Genomic DNA, 22,044 nt, shown 5'->3' with positions numbered 1-22,044 from the left:
ACAGCCTGCCCAACCAGCAACAGGTTTAGTAGAGAGCGGCCCAAACAAACAATGGGAAGACAAGACAGCAGAGCGTCCAAAGCGCTGCAGCTCCAAAACACAATCAGGTGCCTGAAACAGAAAACCCATTAACTGTGGATCCAGATAAAATAAATCAAAAGCTAAATAGCAAGTAGCTTACCCAGGGGTGGAAACACTGCCGAACCCGGAAGGGAGCGGGTCAGCAGGCAAGGACCAGATGGAAGCCGCACGCCACAACAACTTCCAGCCGCAGCTGGTAACGCCAGCAGATCAACACTGCAGAAACGCACGATAGGTGTAGCACCCAAAAACCAACCACGACCCCAGCCACTGATTGCAAAACTGGCACTTACGATCTTGGATGAGCCGATCAAGAACACAAGCCAACATGTAGCCAAACAAAGACACACGCACCTTGCAGCCGCCTGCCCAACTATAAAGGCATCTGCCCCGGACTTCTGGCTGACTGCACCTGGTCCACAGAGTGGGGAAGGGTGGAACACCATCCCACCACATTAACATGAGTGGAGCTCCATGGAGCGGCAGAGCAAAAAGGATGGAAAAAAGAGAGTAAGTAAAAGCCAAAAACTGGACGCATATTTTGTCTTGGAGATGAACCGGACTTTTTTGTTGGCAGCGCTTCAGGCCCGCCAGGACTGCCAGCCCAGCGAAGGAGCCGGGCTAGTTACAGGTAGCAACTCTGACATTATTCACAATGTGTGAGTTAAGTCTATACTTGTAGATTGTGAATTGTAGCAGCCCAGCCGCCTAGTTTACATCCCCTTTTTTCTGTCTCGGTGGTACAGCGGTGATGTCAGGGACTCAAAGCTGAGTTGTAGTCGGGATTTTGGCAGTTGGGGTTGACAGTTCGGGTTGAGCGCGTGCAAGCCAAGACAGCAGTATGGCGTTTATAGTTCAGGCTTACATTGGAGCCTGAACTGGTATTTGTCACTCCAGGTGACAAATACCAGGAAAAAGTTAACTTAAAAGGAAGGTGCATTGAGAAAAGTACATGTTGTGTCCTATGTGAGATCAGTTGGCACAATGCAGGAAGAATGATAGCACACAGGATCAGCGTTAATGGTTTTGGTGTAATTTTAATCCATGCAAAATAAATTGCAGCATCCAGGACCACTTAATGTTGATGGGGTTTGGCTAACCAAAGTATACGTGAAAGAACACAGCGACACACAGGAGGATGATGGCATTTGCATTGACAATGTTCCTCCAGAGAGGCTTCTCTGTTGTATCTGTTAGCTGCTTCTTCAGTTCTGCTTCCTCCTCTGGAGTAAGTTTTGGTGTTTTTTTGTTCTGCTCCAGTCCACAGAAGCCCATTAGCGCTTTCTTGAAGAAATTTGGCTTTTTCTCAGGTTCTGGAATAAAGGCAAAGATATTTTTGTATCAAAATAAAGTCATGTAAAATCTACAGTTATCTTTAAAGCAGCTTCAATCTTAAGAAGTGTAAACTATGTGTTCTGTATACCTTCTACATCCATTTTACTGTCGTCCTCCGCATGATGCTCAGTCCAATCGTCCAGATCAATGTCCACTCTTTCCTCTGTACGGTTCCTCAGACTCCAGCACAATCGGTACAGCTGGGAAAATAACATAACACATTATGTGAGAAAACTGTTCAGAGCTCAGAAAAATGTCCAACTATTGCAGCAGAAATCATGGATGTTTCATAGGTTTAAAGCAGCAGGATGTAACTTTTATAAAACAGTATGATTTTTACTCTTGCCTGTTGACCGCTAGAGTTAGGCTCCAGCACCCCCGTAACCCCACAAGGATAAACATATTGGATAATGAATGGATAGATGGATGTTTTTTTTTACATATTTGTTAAAACTATCACTATGTTGTGACAGTATGGTACAAAACAGATAATACGTGAAAAAAAAATCGAGTTCCTCTTTCTTCTCCCTAAGGACCTACTGTCATCTGAACAAATACTCTACTCCATCAGAAGGAACCTCTCAGAGCAGAGAGGAGGGTCTTAGTGCTGTCAATCACCTCGTGTATGCACCCCTCACACACTCAACCCTTTCTCTCTGATGCACTACAGCTGCTTCTCCACAACAGAAGCTGCATGACTGCCCAGGCTAGGTAGCATAGCCATCAATGACGGCAGATAAATGGTTTTCATAGAACATGAAGCTGTTGCACATTGAGCACCATGTACATGAGGATGATTGACAGAGCTTAGATCCTCCTCTTAGCTCTCATTGGTTGTTTCTGACTGGAAGAGGTGAATTTCTGCAGATTACAAAAGGAGCTTGAGCTTTTCACAGATTGCCTCTCTCATACTATACTGTCGGAACATGATGACAGTTTTAGCAAATATATATAAAACATACTTTCATAAAAGTTACATACTGCAGCCTTAAGTGAACAAAGTCAACAAAGTAAGTGAAGTACATTTCAGCAACTGGAGATTGCTGAAATTGATATAAACATAAATTCTTCTGCAGCAAGTGCATTTTAATAAAGTAATAAAGTCAAGCTTGAAGCTCATGCAGACGCTATAAATTACAAAGAGTCTTCAAAGAACAGAACTGACCCAGAACTTTGTCATCACCATCTGACAAAAATAAATATAAAATGATTTTTAAAATACCCCATTAGTGATGTTTTTACTCATTTTACAGACAAATGCTTCTCAAGAAACAAACAAACAAAAAAAACAAAAACAAAAAGTCCATCTGACGGCGTTGACAGTGCATGACGGAGTTGACACAGAACTGAAGGTGGTGACAAACTAGTGAGTAAAATGAAAAACTTGATACATGTGAAGTAATGCAATATATGTAAAATACATTAAAATGAATTAATTGCACAATTAAGTGAGATTTGACAACAATTTCACTGAAAGAATCACAAAAACTGATGGAGTTGACGAAATGCCAAACTACCTCAATTTATATGATGTTATTCTGAAGAAGGCCATATTGTAGCTCATCAGGTCCATGAAATCTTTACAGTATACTAAAATTAAGCTTTTATTTCACAAAATTTCATCAAAGTTTTGTAAATTGTCAGTTATGGATCAAAAGAAAAAACTAAAGAATAACATAAGCTAACCAAAGCTAACTAGCCCTTTTAGCAAAAAGGAAGAGAAAGGAAGAGGTCATGGGCTCCTCAGAAGTTCTGGTGCCCCCAATAATGCCTGATTTTTATTTTTTTACATTCTTTTCATGTCTGACGGTGTTGACAAAAACTAGGGACAAATTTCAACGGAGTTGGGAAATATCTAAAAATTATTTTTAATTCAATTCATCGATACTTTTAAGTGTAAGTGACTACTTACACTTAATTGTCATAATATATAATTTTAGTATTTCTGTAATTGTTTTAAACTATTATAATGTGTTGAGTTCTGCTCCTGGACAAGGGATTTTACAGGCATCATCCACCGACTACAATGTTTAAAATAAAAAAATATTCAGCAAACACAAGAAAAATATACATTGTTGTGCTCACATGACCCAGGTTAGTTTAGTCAGATATTTGAAAAAAATATATTTTGTGTATATTTTATTCAAATTTGGTGCTTTATCCATAGGACCTGTTTTGTTCCTATTCTCAAGAATCACTGTTACCTATTGTGGACACCTTCGAGTCTCCCCGGAGACTTTCCGTTTCGAGCCCAGAGGGGATTCCATTTGTGACACTAGGAGCAATACTCACCGGACGCCCAAATCCGCCTACATCCCTCTGTTCAAGAGCCCTCAGCGCATCTCCAGCTGAAGCCAGCCCCGAAGCTCTTTGGGCTCCGCTCTCTCACGAGTCTGTCCGCCCTCTGACACCAATCCCTCTCCGAGTCAGCCTCCGCTCCTAACCGCAACCTGGTACCGGAACCCTTCCCCGACCTGAACCCATTACTACAAGTAAGCTCTGAATCCGGACTGGTAGCCTGTTTTCCTACTGTCATTAAACTCACCACCACTCTCCTTTTGTGTGCAGCCGTGCAGGTGTTACGTCAATCCGCGTTTCCCGTTAACACCGGCATTCAAAACAGCAGCTTCCCGTCTGCGGATGTTTTGGCTGTTTATGATCTTTGTCAATAAACATTTAAACTCTTATTCTGCCTCTCTGTGAGAGTTTCTGCATGTAGGCTCAAAAACTAAAACCCAGCATGACACTTAGCTGCTAACTTCTTCACCATCTTAAACTTCACTCAGAAACTGCATACTAAGATTTTATTTTACTCAGTCTTTAACGTCCCAAAGTACCTGCAACTTTAATAAGAATTTGGATATAATTTAATCATGAGCAGAAAACATTTAAGGGTTTGTACAGGAAGTTCATGATGGATAGTCTTCCTGTGAACAATTACGGATTTGGAAAGTTACATATTAAACTACTCTTATCACAAAACTGTCACGTACATGCTTGTCATCGATGGGCTTGGTCATTAGGGAGATTCCAAGTATGAAGATGCAAGAGACAGTGAACAGGATAATCGAAAAGTAGAGGTAGTGCACTCCACAGATGATGGTAGGACAGTTACTTGGGCTGACACAGCTCCCTGTTCCGTAGATAAACTCTGTAATCATCCTGGATAATCCTACTAACAAACCAATTATGAGTCCGAAAAAGGCACCCTGTAAAACGAAGAAAGTAGGAAAGAAAGGAATAAAGAAAGAAAACACTCTATTAAAACAATAATCCACCTACTGACATATAGCTTAAATCAATACAACTCTGGTATCTGGAATGGCTGCAGCAATAAATTTGGCTTGACACAGAAGTTAACATAGGTAAGACATCTTTGTCAAAAGATGACAAAAATCCTCCATCAACATAACACTCCCAAATAACGTTACATCATTTTTGGTTGATGTGACAGAAACTAAAAATACCTTTTCCTTATAACAAAACAGAGATGTGTTTTTATAAATTACAACGGTGTTTTTCAACCTTTTTTTGAGCCAAGGTACATTGTTTTAATTGAAAAAAATCACGAGGCACACCACCAACCAAAAATGTAAACAAAGATACTCTGTAGCCACCTATATTACATATATAGTCATTCTTATCAAAGTGTCTTGAATAGGAATCAAATAAACACAAACATTTATTTTTACCATATTTTACGTTTCTTATTTCAAATTGCACTTAACATCTCCACTTCAGAAATACACCTGAACAGTGCCACAACACTGTGGTGTGTGATGCATGAAAGTAGTAACATTCATGCATCACTAATTCTCTTGTTTTAATGTAAAATGTTCTGTACTTACTGCCATCTAGTGATAATAAAATTACATGATTACGCAGCTAGTCACTACTACAGTAAAGACACTCAAATATGGCATTATTTGCAGATAATTAATTCATTTTCGAAAAATCTTTTAAGACCAATTACCGTAATTTCCGGACTATGAGCGCACCATACTATAAACCCCCCTTTATGTACCTTCAAACCTCCCTGCCGCTCCGGAAAATTACAGGCCGCTGGTGTCTCTGCCGCTCTCGGTTTCCCAAAAGGACCCAGCAGAGGCCTGCGTCCTAATAACTGCTGGATATGTTAAGGACGCAGTTCTCCGTCTCCAAATCGGGTTTTGTTCACGCCGAGTTTACGTGCAGCGGCTTTATTTCCCTCCTGTACTGCCAGATCTATACTCCTCAACTTAGAAGCTGCATCGTATGAGTTTGAAAACATATCTCCGTCGTGCCTGCTACTTGTTCTAAATGAAAATTAGCGAGTTCTTCTTTGATTTCTAATTTTGACTTCCAATGATTCACTTCCTGCTAAAGAGCCCCCTGGTGGTCGAAGAAAAATCCACAGAAAAGCCGCATGTTCAAAGTGTAGGAAAGAAGTAGCAGTTTATAGTCCGGAAAATACGGTAGGTGAGATTGGATAATTTCCACAGCACACCTAATGATCACTCACGGTACACTAGTGTGCCGCGGCACAGTGGTTGCAAAACACTGAATTACAGAATCCACAAAGTATATATGGGTTTTGTTTGATCAGATAACAGTCATTTCTGGATGCACAACCTTAAAACTGAGTAGATAACAAGCCCATCGGACCTATAGTTTGTAACCTCATGGTCACTTTGGAAAGAAAACTACCATATTTTTTGTTCTATATGAAAAGGCTAAAAAGAGTGATTCATTGGTTTTCTCCCTTAAAGACGAGAACCACTACCCAGGTCTGTTACACCACAGCTATAATCCTTCTCATATATTCAACATTAAACAGGCATTTCAACCTTTGCAGGTCCATGATGTGCAGAGCCTTTCCAAGAAGAAACTTTTAACAACCTCAGTTCTTCTCCAAGTCTTAAGAGGCTGCCTTCTTTGTGCAGATGACTAAACTTTATCTATCCCGTGGTAATATCCTCAGTTCAGGTCTGTCTGCCCCCAAACCAGACAGCCTCTGATGGTCCCTGTATTTGCTATGTATGCTACTAAAGACACATTTATGTTGCAAATATAAGAGCAACTGTACACTAAAAGGAAACTCACAGTTTCATTAACTCGTTTACAGAACATGCCAAGCATGAAGACAGCGGCCACAGGTGGAGTGAGATAGCTGGTGATTGACTGGATGTAGTCAAAGAGCTGACCACTCTGGGCTGACTGCACCACAGGGATCCAGGCTATGCTTATTCCAATAAGGACCACAATAAACACCCTGGAAGGAAGAATAAACAAAGAGTCATGGTTAGAGTCAAGCATGCAAACAGTATTTATATTAAAATCAAGCCAGAACAGTTTTACCTGCCAGCAATCATCAGTTCCCTCTCTTTGGCGTGACGACGGACCTTAGTATAGATGTCCATGGTGAAGAGAGTACTAGCACTGTTAAATATTGAAGTAAGGGAGCTCATTAGAGAGGCCAACATCACTGACAGCATCAAACCCCTCAGACCTGAAGAGAGACAGACAAAGGCGAAGGAAAACATAAAGAAACAAAAGTGTTGATTGAAATTTTAAGACAATATTGTTGATCCACTCACCATTTGGCATAAGATCCACAACAATTTTGGGATAGGCAATGTTGGAGCATCCAACACTCGCTCCACAGTGTTTCATACATTCTTCCGGGATCACACATGCCACCACATCTGAATGTTTTAAGAAATTGTTTACACTTTATTGTTGTTTTACACCAGATTTTTCCCTCAAGACAACAGAACTTGGAAACAGAAAAACACGCACCAGGATACAAGATCCTGCTTATCATCCCAGGAAAAACCATGAGAAACATGGGCAGCACCTTCAGGTATCCACACAAAATGCAACCTGCTTTCACATGAGAGAGATTCTTGGCTGAGAGGCAACGCTGGACAATCACCTGCACAAAAAGACGGAGCATTTAAAGGCAGTGTTAAATACTTAATTCTTCTATTGTGTCAAGAAAAATATTTGTATTTTTTTAGCAGACCTGTTGCTGCTTTACGTCATTTAAAGTTCCTTACTCAGAAAAACTCTAAAGTAATTTCAATAAATTGTAATTGGTTGTGGTGAATGTGCCTGTAAATGAATAACTATTTCTGTGTATGCAACTTTGAGTGAGCAGATGAAGCACAAACATATTGCTGATTTCAATTTAAGGCAAATGGAGCTTTTGAGATTAATCATTTGAACTGAGCCATAAATTAATAAATGGCAATGTTAGAAAACAAAAGCTAAGTAAAAGTATGACTCATAGTAATATTAGGATAACGACTATTACATGCACTGGGCATTTCTTATCTTTTCTTCATAAAAAGCAATATGGCAGATGTGGCTATTGACAGTCGTTAGATTATACAGTATGTCCGTTTACCTATACATTAGACACATTTAGCATAGCTTGTCATGCACATTACATAGCAAGAGAACATAAACATCATTCACTATGACTAAAATTATTTCAATGAAAGCTAACCAACAGAGACACACACACGTACTTTCTCTCATTTGAAAATGGGTCAAATTTGGTCTGTTTTACATTTGCTGTCTGTGTTCAAGTAAAAATAGGATGCCATTATTTATTCGTGAACTGAATAATTTGTGTTTAGGCATCTATAGGTTAAAAAATCTCAGGAATTCAGCTCATAGATCACCCTTTTACTCCAAAGAGCTGTAATATGACATGGCTCTTCACTATCAGCTGGCAACCTTAGACGGCCTCAGGGATTCTGTCCAAAACAGGGAGATAAATGACCGTGAATGTGTGGCACTATGAAAGAGAACAAGGTATGAAAATAGTAGCCCCCCATTTTATTTTTTATGCTAAAGATTACTTACAGCCAGAAACTAGCGTTAGAATTTATTATATCTAGCAATGTATGAATTTCGCCATCAGAGGGCGCTCAGCGCCGTATGTAACAGGTTAATGCTCAGGCAGGCTGAAGAACTCCGCCATTGCTGAGAAAACAGCTTACAGCAGATATTAGGAGCAGCTACTGTAACTGCTGTGCTTTCTGTTCACAGGCAAGCTGAGTCATAAGTAGTATATATAGATTATAAAGCTAGTAGCCTTTGATAAATACCATCTGGCAGAAAAAGGTGCTTCAGCAGAACTGAACTGCTGAGCTGAATGTGAAGCCGGAGTTAGCAGGAGGCTAAAGTAATGATTCCAATGGTTTGCGCTCGTGTGGGCTCTGTTGGTCAGCTGTAAAAGGGCGGGAACATATTTTCTAAATATATGTTGTTTGAGTTCATTTTATGAAAGTTATGTTGGAGGAGATGTACAGTGACGTCAGTAGTGAGTATGTGAGTTTACTGTTGTGCCGCTCTTTGATTATTGTGTTTAGCGATTGACGCTCTGGTACAGAAGTCCGCCATACTGAGTCAGTGGAATTAAAGCATCCAGACAGTCAAAGGTACTGATTGATTGTATTTTTACTGACCTGATCAGTGCACCAGTACCAGGTGGCCTGGATGGTGAGTCCAAACACCATGCCGGGCCAGGGCAGGTCTCCTGTTATTGGATCTCTGAAAAGGTGGAACGAGTCTTTCCGAGGTTCATAGCACTCTGCCCTGATGTTAGTGGTGTTTGTGGGAATTGCAGCCATGTAGAGTTTCTCCAAATTTGCATAACCCCCCACTTTATTGAAAGCTGAGAGATGACAGGGAGAAATTGTTACACTAAGGCTCACTCTTCCATTTCTTAATGATGTGACAATGAAACAAATCAATGGTGCAAGACAAAATTATAAATAATGATTATTGCTTATTACCAAAACCCATGAGAATGAAGGATCCAATAATCATGATGATGGTCTGTAAGGTGTCTGTATATATCACCGCAGCCAGTCCACCTGAAATAAAACATGGCGTTAGCAGTCTGTAACATTTTTTATTCAGAAGTGTAGACAGTAATATGTGCACTAGAGAGTATAGGATAATCTTGTTTTTATGTCAGTGTTCTTTTCCCGCTTGTCTTGTAGAAGTTATGTGAAGGTGTGTGCAGATTATTGCAGAGCAGCAACTATTAGAGGCTTATCGTAATCAATCGGCAATTAACCACAAACACACCACAGATATACAAGCCAGGAAAGGAGGAGTTTTCTCTTTACATGTGTTTGTGATCTACCCAGTACATTCAGCCTTGAGACTTTACCCTCGCTCAGAGTGTCATTTACATAGATAAGACTTTTTGTAAACTAGGTTTATGAGGAAAATGTTGATCTCCAAAAAGGAAGTGAATTTCTTCCTGAGGATGCACCTGTGACGGTGTACAGTGCAGTAATTGCCAGTAGAGCGATAACAGCAACGTAGATATTCAGTCCAAGAGCCTGCTGGATGAAAATGGCACCAGAGAACATGTCGGCCTGGGAGGAGACAGAAAGGATCTTTTACTTTAATTTGTTAAATGAATTGTTGAAAGGTTCAAAGGTTAGAAAGAAAAAAAAACATACAGAGATCTTTGTGAAGACGTAGAGGAAGAGGGAGAGCACAGAGAGATAGATACGAATCCGCTGTCCTCCGAACCTCTTCTTCAGGTACTCAGGCATGGTGACCACCTAGACAAATTTGATAATATTTTGTTTTATCAAGGCTCAATGACTATAACAGGTGCACTTTTTAACAGAAAATGCACATGCTGTTTACCCCAGCTTTGATGTAGATCGGCACAAAGAGCCATCCTAGAATGATGACAATAAAAAGAGCCTGGAACAAACAAAACATGGAAAAACATTGAAACAATCAAGAAAATATTAAACATAAACAGGATTTTTACTTTTCAGTTTCTCCAAACCAATTATTTTGCATTATGAGATCTTGTCTTTATTATTTGGAGAACATATCACAAATACTCACGTTCCACTCAAATCCACCAATGGCAATTCCAGAAGCTGCAGCAGTACCAGCGATCCCTACAAAGTGGCCGCTGCCAATGTTGCTGGCAAAGAGTGATGCTCCGATCTGTAAAAAAAAATAAAAATGTTTGTTTAATTTACAAAGGGGTCCCAAAACAATCTAATGAACACACTTGGAACATTTTCTGTCTTTAAGGCCAACACAACATGATATGATATCTCATTCAGGACAGGTTTAATGTAAGGAATGCAAAAGTTGTAGCTCATGCCCTGCATGAGACTGTTTGTGTGGAGATTCTTGAGACTCTAATTCTGACTACACCCCTCATCTTATGAATTTCCCCAAAACTATTGAACGGGATCTGCTTGTCAGTCCTGTTGTTGTGGATTTTATAGTTGCAGGAAAACCTTTTTCTATCTCACTTTTTCCTTCCAGTCAATTTTCTATTAACCTGTTAAGATACAGCCCTCTGTGAATACTCAGCTTCTTTAGCATTGACTTTTTGTGACTTTCCTCACTGATATTGTGCTAGACAACTGTCAAGTCAGCAATCCTCCATAAGCGTTATGGCCTGTTCTATACGGTGTGGCCAAGTTGTGTAGGCCTTAACTTGGCCACACAATTTCTTATTGGTGTTTTTCCTTTCTTATTTTGTGGGTGGCATGGGTAGTTCGTTTATCTATGCTGAAATCATCATAATGAACCCTATGCACTAACGTATATAGTATGCGGTAAGTTGTTTAATTGGATTACTGAATACAATTAACTTTTTGATTATTTTGTAAGACATTCAACTCTAAACTGTGACAATAAAAAGCTTTACCTCATTATGTATTGTAAATGGGAAATCATTGTCTTTCTTATGACGTTAAAAGTTAACTCGGGAGTAGATAAGATCGACAGAACCACCTCATTTACAACCTTGTTTAATTTGGCCGTGTTTGCAGGAATGTATTGTTTTTTCTGATTTCTTTTCCAAGCATTCCAGTGAGGAAAGATTTGGTCTCACCTGTCCATTTTTACAAAAGTCTCATGGTTCCACTCTTGTTACTACTTTGCAATCCTGGCTTTTCAGTGTTCAGCATTGTCCTGCAAACCCGACCTAACAAGCCAGGCTTCTGTAGTTGTATTTTGTTTTTTATATATTTTTTCTTTTTTTTCATTTCTTCTGCCCTGCGACAGACTGGCGGCCTGTCCAGGGTGTACCCTACCTCTCGCCCGGAACGTTAGCTGGAGATAGGCACCAGCACCCCTCCCAACCCCACCAAGGGACATGGGTGTAAAGAAAATGGAAGAAATTGATTATTTCTTCTGATTAATTCTTCTATTAAAGACCTCAATTAGTATTTACCACGCTGGGGCCTGTGCAGCCACAGATTCAGCTTCATTTCAACAGGTTCTATCCCATTTTGAACGAAAACAACAAATTGGGTTTTTGCTGCTTCTTACCCATTCAGTCCAATCTAACTTGTATGCGACCAACATGTCCCCCCTGTTCAGGAGAGTGAACTTTTTTTTAATCGTACCTCTTTTCCATCACATCTGTAATAGTTCTCCAGTCTGTTACAAAAAATAGCAAAAGAACAAATAATGTTTCTCATTTGTTATCAGATACCCACCGGCCACCACACCATACTCCTTCCTGCAAGGAAAAAGCCACCCACAGTGGATCGATTGGTGCGGACCATGGCCTGCAACAGGACAAGGAAATACATAAACTTTTGCAAAACAAGCTTATTATCTCGTTTAGCTCTAAGTTAATGTTCTATACACTGAGTAACATAGCACACCAGGAATTTTTTTTTTAAAATAATTTTATTTCAAACAAATAACATGAACATACATACAGACATTAACTCAATGACAAATATTAAAATATAATAAAAACAAATAAAGAATAATTACAGACATTGAGCATGTTAATGTTAAAGTCTAGAAAGACTAACATCTTTATATATATTTATATATATATACGTTGGTAAAATAAAACAATGTGTACTTTTTCAGTTAGGTTTTCATAACAAAAAGTGTCAAAAAAAAATAAAATAAAAAAAAAAAAAAAAATAAAAAAAAAAAAAAAATATATATATATATATATATATATATTTATATATGAAGAAGGGCATATTACAGCAAAAAGAACAATAAAAGCAAAAATAAATAAAAAAAAAGAAAAGAGGAATCTGCTTATGAGATGAAGTTAAATTTCTGGAGAAGAGTTAAAGTTTTTACCAGTTTCTTATTATTAAAGTTAAGTTTTTCAACAGAGGCAATGTAAATTTTTAAGTCAGTTTCTTGAAAATTATTAAAAGGGATTTTTTTCACTCCAATTCAACCTGTGGACATAATATTTTTGCTATGATTATAATAAGATTCACTATATAAATTTAATCTAAAGAAAAAGTCGAATTGTTAAAGTTCTTCATTCTCATGTTCAGGCAGTCCGTAGAGCCGTAGTCACCATCTCCGTTTGTAGCGCTCTGCATCTGCAAGCCGCTCCTGCAGATCTTCTATTTGCGCCCCCAATTTTGCAGTTTTATATTCTTCAATGCACAGTTCTCAATTTTTAGGTCTTCAATTTCGGCATGCATAAACTCAATAGATATTTTAATATCCTTGATGTCAGCCTTTACCTCGTCCGCTCTATCGTTCACCGCTGTGTATCTGGCGTGTATCTGATGAGCCATGTTTTAAGATGGCTCATCGCCGCAGGATTTCTTGGCAGCTGGAGTGTTGATGGGAGAATCCGGGAATATCATAGGATCGGCATCAATGTTCCCATCGCTGTAGTTGTTCTCATGCATCTTATTCTGAGGTGTGACTGGTGTCCTGGTCTTCCGCTTATTTTCTTCTTTTCTTTTCCTTTGTCGCTCATCTTTTCTTTGCAAGCTAGTTTACTCAGCAGAGTGAGAGTATCCTGGAAGTGGTTTTTTGTTGTTGTTATTTTATAAAGTTTTTGTCTTCTCTGTTGCGTAAGGTTTGCGTAAAGTCTGTATATTTTGGCTTCTCGGAAGTTGTTCATACTAGGTTGGAGACCAGTTTAAATAGAGACGTTTTAAAAAGCCATCTTACTGGCTGCCCACCTGGGTTTTTCTTTCACTCCGCCTGTTTTTCTCTCTTTTTCGGTCTCAACTATTGGTTTTTTACTTTTCTCCGTCTCGCCCGGCTGTATCTCCTGCAATGAATTACTATGTTTCATTATTCTTGCTTTCTCTAGGTAACCGCGTCCTCACTTTGATACAATATACGTTTCCCCCCGCTGCCCGTCGCAGGTAATTATAGCAACAATTGCTGAATAAACATCCATCACTGCGCTCTGTTATTGTCATGTCCAAATATTCAACTCAGAAACAACTTATCTTGATTGTTCAGTTGTCTCTTTCCTCGCAGAGTGAGGTGAGACCGTTAGCGGCTAACGAGTCTCAACCGCTAACGGCTCTATGAACCCGGTTTACTGAGCTTGATGGTCGATCTTTTTTTTCTTTTTACTCCTAAAGGATGATGTTGTCGAATATTTCTCCAGCAGCGACAGTCAGAGGATCTCTGATGAATTTTCTCTAATGATGAACAGAAGAATCACTGCAAACACTGTAATATTCAGCTCACACACCATAACGGTCTTTCCTCTTTGCTCCGTCAGTTCAGAACACCTGGAATGCCATGACACTACTTTATAATTCATTATTGTGCAAAAAATAAATAAATAAAATAAAATAATAATCTGTTTGTTTTACCTAAAGCAGCAACAAAAAAGCATTACATTTTTCTAGCAATTTGCTTAAGCAATTTACAACGACATAATTGTAAATAAATCGTGCAAACAGGCTTTCAACAAGTTGACAGTTTGCAACACTTACAATAACTCCCACAGCCAAGACAATCAGAAAGTAGATGGTGATAACAGAGATGTCAGCTGCATTGTTGACCCGGGTGGTGGGAGATTGAATCCTTTGGGTTTTAAAGGTGGGGGAGAATCCAAAATAATCCCAGGCCATTTTGCTCAGAGTGGGAGTGTTGGATAGTCCATTGTGACTGAAGCCGCTTTGGCCTAATAACGGCCATACAATGACCGTTATTAGTGATTATCAGCCTCATTAATGTTATTAGGCCGTTATTATCAGCCTCATTGAATGCCTTCAGGCGGTCCCTCCTGTTCCTCTTGGGAGGCTTAGTAGGTTATTTAACGTTCGTATCGCTGATCACAGCAGCCTATCGCTGTTTTTAGCTTTTTTTTTTTTTTAATTCAACCTTTATTTACGTTTCACGTACCAGTTTGAGTAGGATATCAATAATTTAAATAAATGCCAGATGAAATAGAAGTCGAACCCTTTTGCTTTTTAAATGAATCCAAATACCACATTAATTTTGTTAATTTTATTAAGATTATCTCACCAAGTCAGAAACCTCTGGGTTTTTTTTAAAGAAGTTATGCCCAAATCTGAAGCATTTCAACTCAGTTTTTTTTCTTCTACCAAACCTTAGTCAGCTTCCTTTTTCAACTGTCAACTGTTGAACTTAGATATGCTCGAATAACGCCAGGTCTATGTATGCAATTATAATTAATTTTCAAATGACCTTAAAGAGTAAAAGCTGAACAACGTATTTCTCCTGACAATTTCTTGAAACCACTTCTTTTTTGTTTTTCCAACATTTTAATATGCTTAATTACTGACTTGTTATCAACTAATGGATACAGAACATCTCCTAAAGTGTCCACTAAATTAGATGCTGCTTTGTTTATAAAATCATGCTTTATGAAATTAAAGACATGATTGTAAACAAAGGTTGTTGTTTTTTTTTGTTTGTTTGTTTGTTTTTTTTTAAAAAAAAGCTTAAAAGGAAAACAACCCTGCCAGCATGCTTAGGTGGGCCCCATGTGGGGAAAAGGAGGGCAGGCCATATGGGTCCCACATGGGTTTGCCCATGTAGGGCCACAGCCCACATGGGCTACTTCGGCCCTATATGGTGGTGGCCCACATGGGTTTTTCCATTTAGGGCCCATGTGGGTTTTGGCCCTACATGGGCAAACCCATGTGGGGCCATCGTGGAACCCGCGGACAAACACATATGGGACCCATATATCAACCCTCCTTTCCCCTACATGGGGACCTCCTAGGCATGCTGGCTGGGAAGCAACTCAAAAACCCAAACAGCGAAGCAATCAGGCTCAAGGTATCTTATTACAAAGAAAGTCACTTTAATAGTGACGCGATAAAACAGTCCTCTTTTTCTCCATAAGATCCAGTATTCAATAACTGTCCTTAAAAAAAGGTCACCAGGCCACAGGTTGGGCTCAGCTTAGTATGGTTTTTCTGCTTTTTTATAATAATAATAATAATAATAATAATAATAATAATAATAAATTAAAATGCATAAATGAAAATACATAAATAAATCCTACCTATACATATGAACACACACACACACGCACACACACACATACACACCCCCCCCACACACACACACACAAATATACATACTTATACAGAATTTTGTATTCTACCCATCTACATCATACACACAACCACACTTACTATAATCAAATTCTATTAAATGATTTAGTTTCTTTAAAACTCAAATAACTATTTGTATATGTTTACTTCCCAAATTCTTCCTCAAAATATCTAATAAATTAACCTTTTCCTTAATACATTCAAACTCTCACCTCATATATCTTCTCTTTTTTATATATATATTTATGACATTCTAATATAACATGTTCTATTATTTCATATTTTCCACAGTAGTACGCTGTTGGATTTTAAAAAGTGTATAATTAAGTCCTGTATGTCCAAATCTTAACTTTGTTATCACTCTTTCCTCATTTCTATTTCTTCTTCCATTCCTTCTTTCTCCGACTATCTTCTGAATTTTATAAAACCATCTTCCTGTTCTTTCTTCATCCCACCTTTTTTTCCCCATTTTTTCATAATTATTCTTTAACAATACTCTTTCTCTCTCTCTCTCTCTCTCTCTCTCTCTCTCTCTCTCTCTCTCTCTCTCTCTCTTGCTGTTTTAACTGTAAAACTAATAGGATTTTAAATTTCCCTCTTTGCCATTTCATCTGCCCTAACCACACAAATATAACTATCAAACCCATATTTTGTATTCTGAATAATGTATGAACTATTTCTAATAAAATATCCATCCTACTATCTGATTGATTATGTTGTAAACTTAATAATGCAGAGCTTGAATCTGAACAAATGATTGTTTTTAATGGTTTTATGTCCTCTATCCATTGTAAAGCTAATAATATTGCCAACATTTCCCTTGTGTATACTGTCTGTAATTTGTTTTCCTATTTTTATATTGAATTCTGGTACCACGAAAGCTATTCGTATTTTTCCAGTTATTTTTGATGCATCTGTATAACTATATTGATAATAATTGTTTAAATATAATTGTACTGAATAATTATCTATGGTGTAAGATTTATCTTGTTTCTTTTCCATTATTGACATATCTACTCTACACGGCTTCTGGTAGAATCCATGGTGGTATAATTGATATTAGTGTTGTTTGACTAATTTCTAAATTATTCATTTTAATTTCTTTTCTTTTCAGTTATCCATCCAAAACTCCTCATTTATTTCTTTTCTTTTTCCCAACATGGATTTAAAATTTCTCAAGTTGGACGATCTAAGTTATTACCTAAAGACACATTCTCACCAGCTTTTTTTACCATATGAAATTGGACCAAAAATATCATGCTTCTGCCAGAAAGAATTAGGTAGCAGTATTTTTATTCAACCAAGAAGTTTGTCTCCATAAAAAAACTATCAAACTGACAGCACAGTACCAATTATTCTGGACGAATACATATATGTTCTTACAATAAAGATGGTAGCCAAGGTTAAAGCTAATCCTGTCTAGGAGTCTAGTGTTAGGTGTAACAGCAGGAAAAGTATTTTTATTAGTAATCTTCAAATCTACTCGGCTGATAATAGTTTTGTTATCTTGATGTGCCTGAACATATAATCTGTGATGGCCTCAGAAGTTTAAGAATAGCCCCTGCACTGGAACAAAATGATGCTGAAAAATGCTGATCAGTGGACGAATATTACAAAGAGGGCAATATGGATGCGCTGTAGTGGAATTTCCTTACCAGTAGGAGGTGCTGGTGTGTCAGTTCTCTTTGTCATTCAATTCTGTACATGTAATGTCAACCTGCTGTCAGCTGTTTATCAACATTTTTACTGTAGCTTCATCCAGGCGTTCAGTGTCCTGTTGCATTGCCTGTGGCATTTTATCAACAACTTTGAACATTTTAACTAAATGTCCTTGCACATTTATGGCTGTATATTAATTTCATAAACATTTTTAAATTCTTCATATTCACCAAAAGTGATGAATATGAAAACAAACAGATTATAGGCTACAAGACCAGTTACAAATGATGTAGATGTGACAGCATTTTTCTTACAGAAACACAAAAAAATTGTATTTGTTGTTTTACGGTTGATTTCCAGAAAGCAAGACGTTCCTGGTTAAGGAATGTAGTTAACCATAATAAAAGCAGAGTATAACCTATTATCAATAATACTTTTCAAAGCTCACCTTTCTGTTTACAATTTTGAGAGTGAAGTCTACTGTCTCTATACAGTGATTATAAAGTAAGAAAAGTGACTAAGTAGTTTGGATTCCTGTTAAGCAAGCATTTCTTAACTTCCTCCCAACTCACAAAAGCGTTGCGAGACATAGAAAGGTTTTAGATCTTCTTCCTCTGAAACTGTGCATAAATAAGTCAAATGTTTAATTGATAAAAATTTTATTTTTTTAGCCTCTGGCGATGTAACTATATTAAACCGGTGACATTAAATAGATTCATACTTACCCTGAGCTTTGAAGTGATGTGATGCAGTTAGTTTTGGTTAAGTCAAATTTTTTATCAAATTAATCACTTTGTCATACCTGCTCCTGAAAAACCAGTCTGTCATTCTTTGTTTTATTTTTGGCTTTTTCACCTCTTTCCACAACGCCTCTCGTTTTAGTGGATGATAGTCAAATGACAGGTGTTTGAGAAGAAGATATTGCATTAAGTCAAGCGTTCTCGAATTTCAGTCAAAATTGAGGTTGATACTTTGGTTGTGAAATGCATTGCAGGATCTGTAATGCAGATTAGTAAAAATACATTTAATGATGATTTCTGAGTCTCTGCTATGCTGTTTTGGACCATATACATAGCACAATCAAGTAACTAGGTTACCTTGAATCAGGGGCGGGGCTTTAGGGGGGACTCGAGGGGCGAAGGGACACCGGCCTCGGTGGTGCCCGGATGGGAGGCAGAATATGACTTCAAGGATTCAAGCCTTTATCACGTTCAGACATGTCCAAAGTCCGGCCCGGGGGCCAAATGCGACCCGTGGTCAAACTTCATCCAGCCCCCTGCCTGTCATAAAATCAATAACGTCTGGCCCGCACATAGAATTAATAGATTGGGCAGCAGCACTGTTACCTGCATATGGCGTAGCTTACACACTAAATGCTGTTCCTCATTTACCCACTAGAGGGCAGCAACCCGTGTGACTCAGACCATTTGCAGCTGGAGCTCATTGAGCTGCAGTGTGACGCAGAGAGCCGCGGTCGGCACCAGCAGCTTTCTTTCGCCAACTTTTACCGACAGCTGTATAAGGACAGGTTTCGAGAGATTCGAGCGTTTGGTAAGAAAATGCTAAGCTTGTTTGGGTCGACGTATTTGTGTGAGAAGACATTTTCGGTTATGAACTTAAATAAGAGCCGTGTGAGGACACGGCTAACGGACTCTCACTTACGAGACATCTTGTGCATCAATACCACTGCCTTTGAGCCAGACCTGGCCTATGTGCTGCAGTCCAGATCTCTGTATTACCCATCACATTATTGCAGACAAGTCATTTGTCATTTACAATAAGTCTCTGAATAAATTATGTTCTTTTAAGATCAAAATCAGTCATACATTCAGACAAGTTTTTAGTTTTCACTCCAGAATAATAAACTTAAAAAAATCTAATCAACATTTATAGTTACTCATATGTCATATTTCAAATGAACCCTGCACTTGTTGATATGACTATTACTTGCTCATTTCTCTATTTTATTTAAAAATTCTGTAAATATTCAACTGTGAGATATTTTTTTATGTTTCAAATGTAATTTGCACTCAAGAGTACAATTACTTCTGTTTAATCGTTAGAAAAAAGTTAGTGTTAAAAAAGTGAAGTTAAGTGAATATTCAATTGCATATGATATGCATGTTTCAAATGAACCAAAACACATGTTTGAGATCGCTGCAATTAAAATAAAAAAGCAAATGTGAAACACAGAATGGCTTTCTGAAATTTGTTTAAATACATTGCTCTTCTATGTAAAGAACGTCCGCCAAGGTCGGCCCCCCTACATTTTTAACGCACCAAATCTGGCCCCCTCTGCAAAAGTTTAGAACCCGCGCCCCCCATCACGTTTAAAAGGCACACTCTCCTGTTGAGTTCGCTATATGTAAAATATTTAAGAAATTGCCCAAGTCAATTATATAGTGGATTGCCGCAGTCATTGCTGAATCATGGTTGCTAAAAGCTTCATACGACCAACTGATTTTAGTTACATAGCGGGTGTAAAATATTGAATAAAATGTTGTGCTGCATGACTTGTTTTATTTTTACTCTTACATTTAACTTTATGACATTCAAAACTACAAGAGAAGCGCCAATATTGTCTCCAAGTGTATTCTGGGTAAACCTTGTCACCGCCGTCCACCAACGTCATCATCGGTCTCTTGGCAACAGATGGCAACTAGCTAGAGCATTTTTACGGACTAACTTAACATGAGTGGAGCTCCATGGAGCGGCAGAGCAAAAAGGATGGAAAAAAGAGAGTAAGCAAAAGCCAAAAACTGGACGCATATTTTGTCTTGGAGATGAACCGGACTTTTTTGTTGGCAGCGCTTCAGGCCCGCCAGGACTGCCAGCCCAGCGAAGGAGCCGGGCTAGTTACAGGTAGCAACTCTGACATTATTCACAATGTGTGAGTTAAGTCTATACTTGTAGATTGTAAATTGTAGCAGCCCAGCCGCCTAGTTTACATCCCCTTTTTTCTGTCTCGGTGGTACAGCGGTGATGCCAGGGACTCAAAGTTGAGTTGTAGTCGGGATTTTGGCAGTTGGGGTTGACAGTTCGGGTTGAGCGCGTGGAGCCAAGACAGCAGTATGGCGTTTATAGTTCAGGCTTACATTGGAGCCGCCTGCAAGAGCATCTTCCAGTTTGCGTGAACGTAACTCGGCGTGCGCGATCCGTGTCGAGTTACAAACATCCAGAGGTGTGCAAAAGGCGCTGTGACACGCTGCGCGTGCGGTGCGGCTGCGTGTCCGCTTCGACGCAGCTGCGTGTTTGGTTCATTGCGTCAACAATAAACTACGGTGGCCGACAGGTGCAAATGTGCAGCAACAGAGAAAACATGCAAACAAAAAAGAGACGCAAACAAATGAAATGCAGCAAACAAAAAAGAGACGCAAACAAAAAGCAGATAAAATGCAGCAAACAAAAAGTTCAACAGTAAATCTCTTAATTACAATATTGCTCCGACGTTTTCGGAGATGTCTGCTCCCGCTGCATTAACAGCCAGCTCCCCTCGCCAGCTGTCAGCTGGCCGTGCGCTTCAGGTTCGGTACACCGAGAGAGAACGCCTGTCTCCCGAATCTAGTTTTCCCCTATGAGTGGAGGTGAAACACAGATATTAAGTCTGGTAATAGCTGTAAATATTTTTGGTTCACTAAAGTAATTTATTCCTGAGCAAATTGGTTTCACTGATTAAAGTTAAGGCTTCAAACATAATAGTTTTATTTAACTGTAATGTCTTACTTCCTGAGATATGGAGAGTATTTGAAAATGAATAATTTGCTGACATTCCTTGCTATACGTGTTTAAACATTTTAGAATCAGACAAACAGATTTCTTTTTTACTATGGACCAACCTTTATTACAAACGGTGAAGAATAATACAGAAATAAAGAGTAAAAAAACAAACTTCGAGTCCTTTTTTTCTCTTTCGCCGCTCTGTGCTTCACGTTGTCACGGTTGCTAAGCAACATAACGCCGAGATGGAGGCTAGGCAGCTAGCCGAAGGCTACAGCTTCTCTCTGCTGGTCGTCCATATTCGTGGCCTTCGAAGGACCCGTCTTCCGTAGACCGGGCCGTTTCTCACATAGACATAATAAAAGGACAAACGCCTAATGGACCGCTCTCGTCTTATCAATACATATTTATATAAATATAAACATAAATAAATAATGATTAATACTGAATAATATTAGGCTATGCATGTTTAGCGCGCGCGCACACACACACACACACACACACACACACACACACACACACACACACACACATAGGTTTTTTCATGTTTTCCAGCCGACGAGTTCTAGCTTAAGAGTGATTGGGTCCAAAATCCGATGCGAGATTCATCCGTGCTGTGCAGTGAATCTCTCTCCTTAAAGACATTTCTCCCTTCTTCCTCACATCGTGTCTTCGGGAAACCTTCAAAACAAAAAACGGGAGATTTGGGAGGTATCTTAACAGAGTGAAATAAATAAATAATAGCCATTGCCACCTGTGTAAACTTTGCGGGTGAATGTTATAACATGTAATATTATGATTTTTATAATATATATTATATTGTTTCATTTCTATAGTAGGCTCTTGTATCAGATAATCTAAGTCAAAGTTAGAGAATACATTTAAGATGATCTCTGTTAGCTTTCAGAGCGGGGGCTGAACACCAAGC

At 38.7% G+C, this 22,044-nt stretch overlaps 1 protein-coding gene and 1 long non-coding RNA gene across 2 annotated transcripts; both read right to left on the bottom strand.

Moving 5' to 3' along the window:
- Nucleotides 1–1,314: 1,314 nt before the first annotated feature.
- On the bottom strand, nt 1,315–1,611 carry LOC148156004 (uncharacterized). The gene is made up of 2 exons (XR_015764881.1): nt 1,505–1,611; nt 1,315–1,394 (listed from the first exon to the last, which is right to left on the bottom strand). It is a non-coding gene; the product is annotated as an uncharacterized LOC148156004 (long non-coding RNA).
- Nucleotides 1,612–4,325: 2,714 nt separating this feature from the next.
- LOC106932234 (sodium/glucose cotransporter 1-like) lies at nt 4,326–15,074 on the bottom strand. The gene is made up of 14 exons (XM_088011348.1): nt 14,145–15,074; nt 11,907–11,978; nt 10,288–10,392; nt 10,078–10,137; nt 9,885–9,989; nt 9,692–9,797; nt 9,204–9,284; nt 8,874–9,082; nt 7,195–7,330; nt 6,993–7,100; nt 6,754–6,904; nt 6,499–6,667; nt 4,386–4,625; nt 4,326–4,343 (listed from the first exon to the last, which is right to left on the bottom strand). The coding sequence occupies exons 1-14, from the start codon at nt 14,280–14,282 to the stop codon at nt 4,326–4,328; spliced, it is 1,698 nt and encodes a 565-aa protein (XP_087867474.1). The 5' UTR covers nt 14,283–15,074.
- Nucleotides 15,075–22,044: the final 6,970 nt, after the last annotated feature.

This window comes from Poecilia mexicana, unplaced genomic scaffold (genome assembly GCF_051168715.1).
Source record: "Poecilia mexicana isolate PSO_F unplaced genomic scaffold, ASM5116871v1 scaffold_12, whole genome shotgun sequence".
NCBI classification, from domain to species: domain Eukaryota; kingdom Metazoa; phylum Chordata; class Actinopteri; order Cyprinodontiformes; family Poeciliidae; genus Poecilia; species Poecilia mexicana.
Note: the sequence above shows the minus strand (reverse complement) of the source record. Positions and strands in the feature narration are given on the sequence as shown.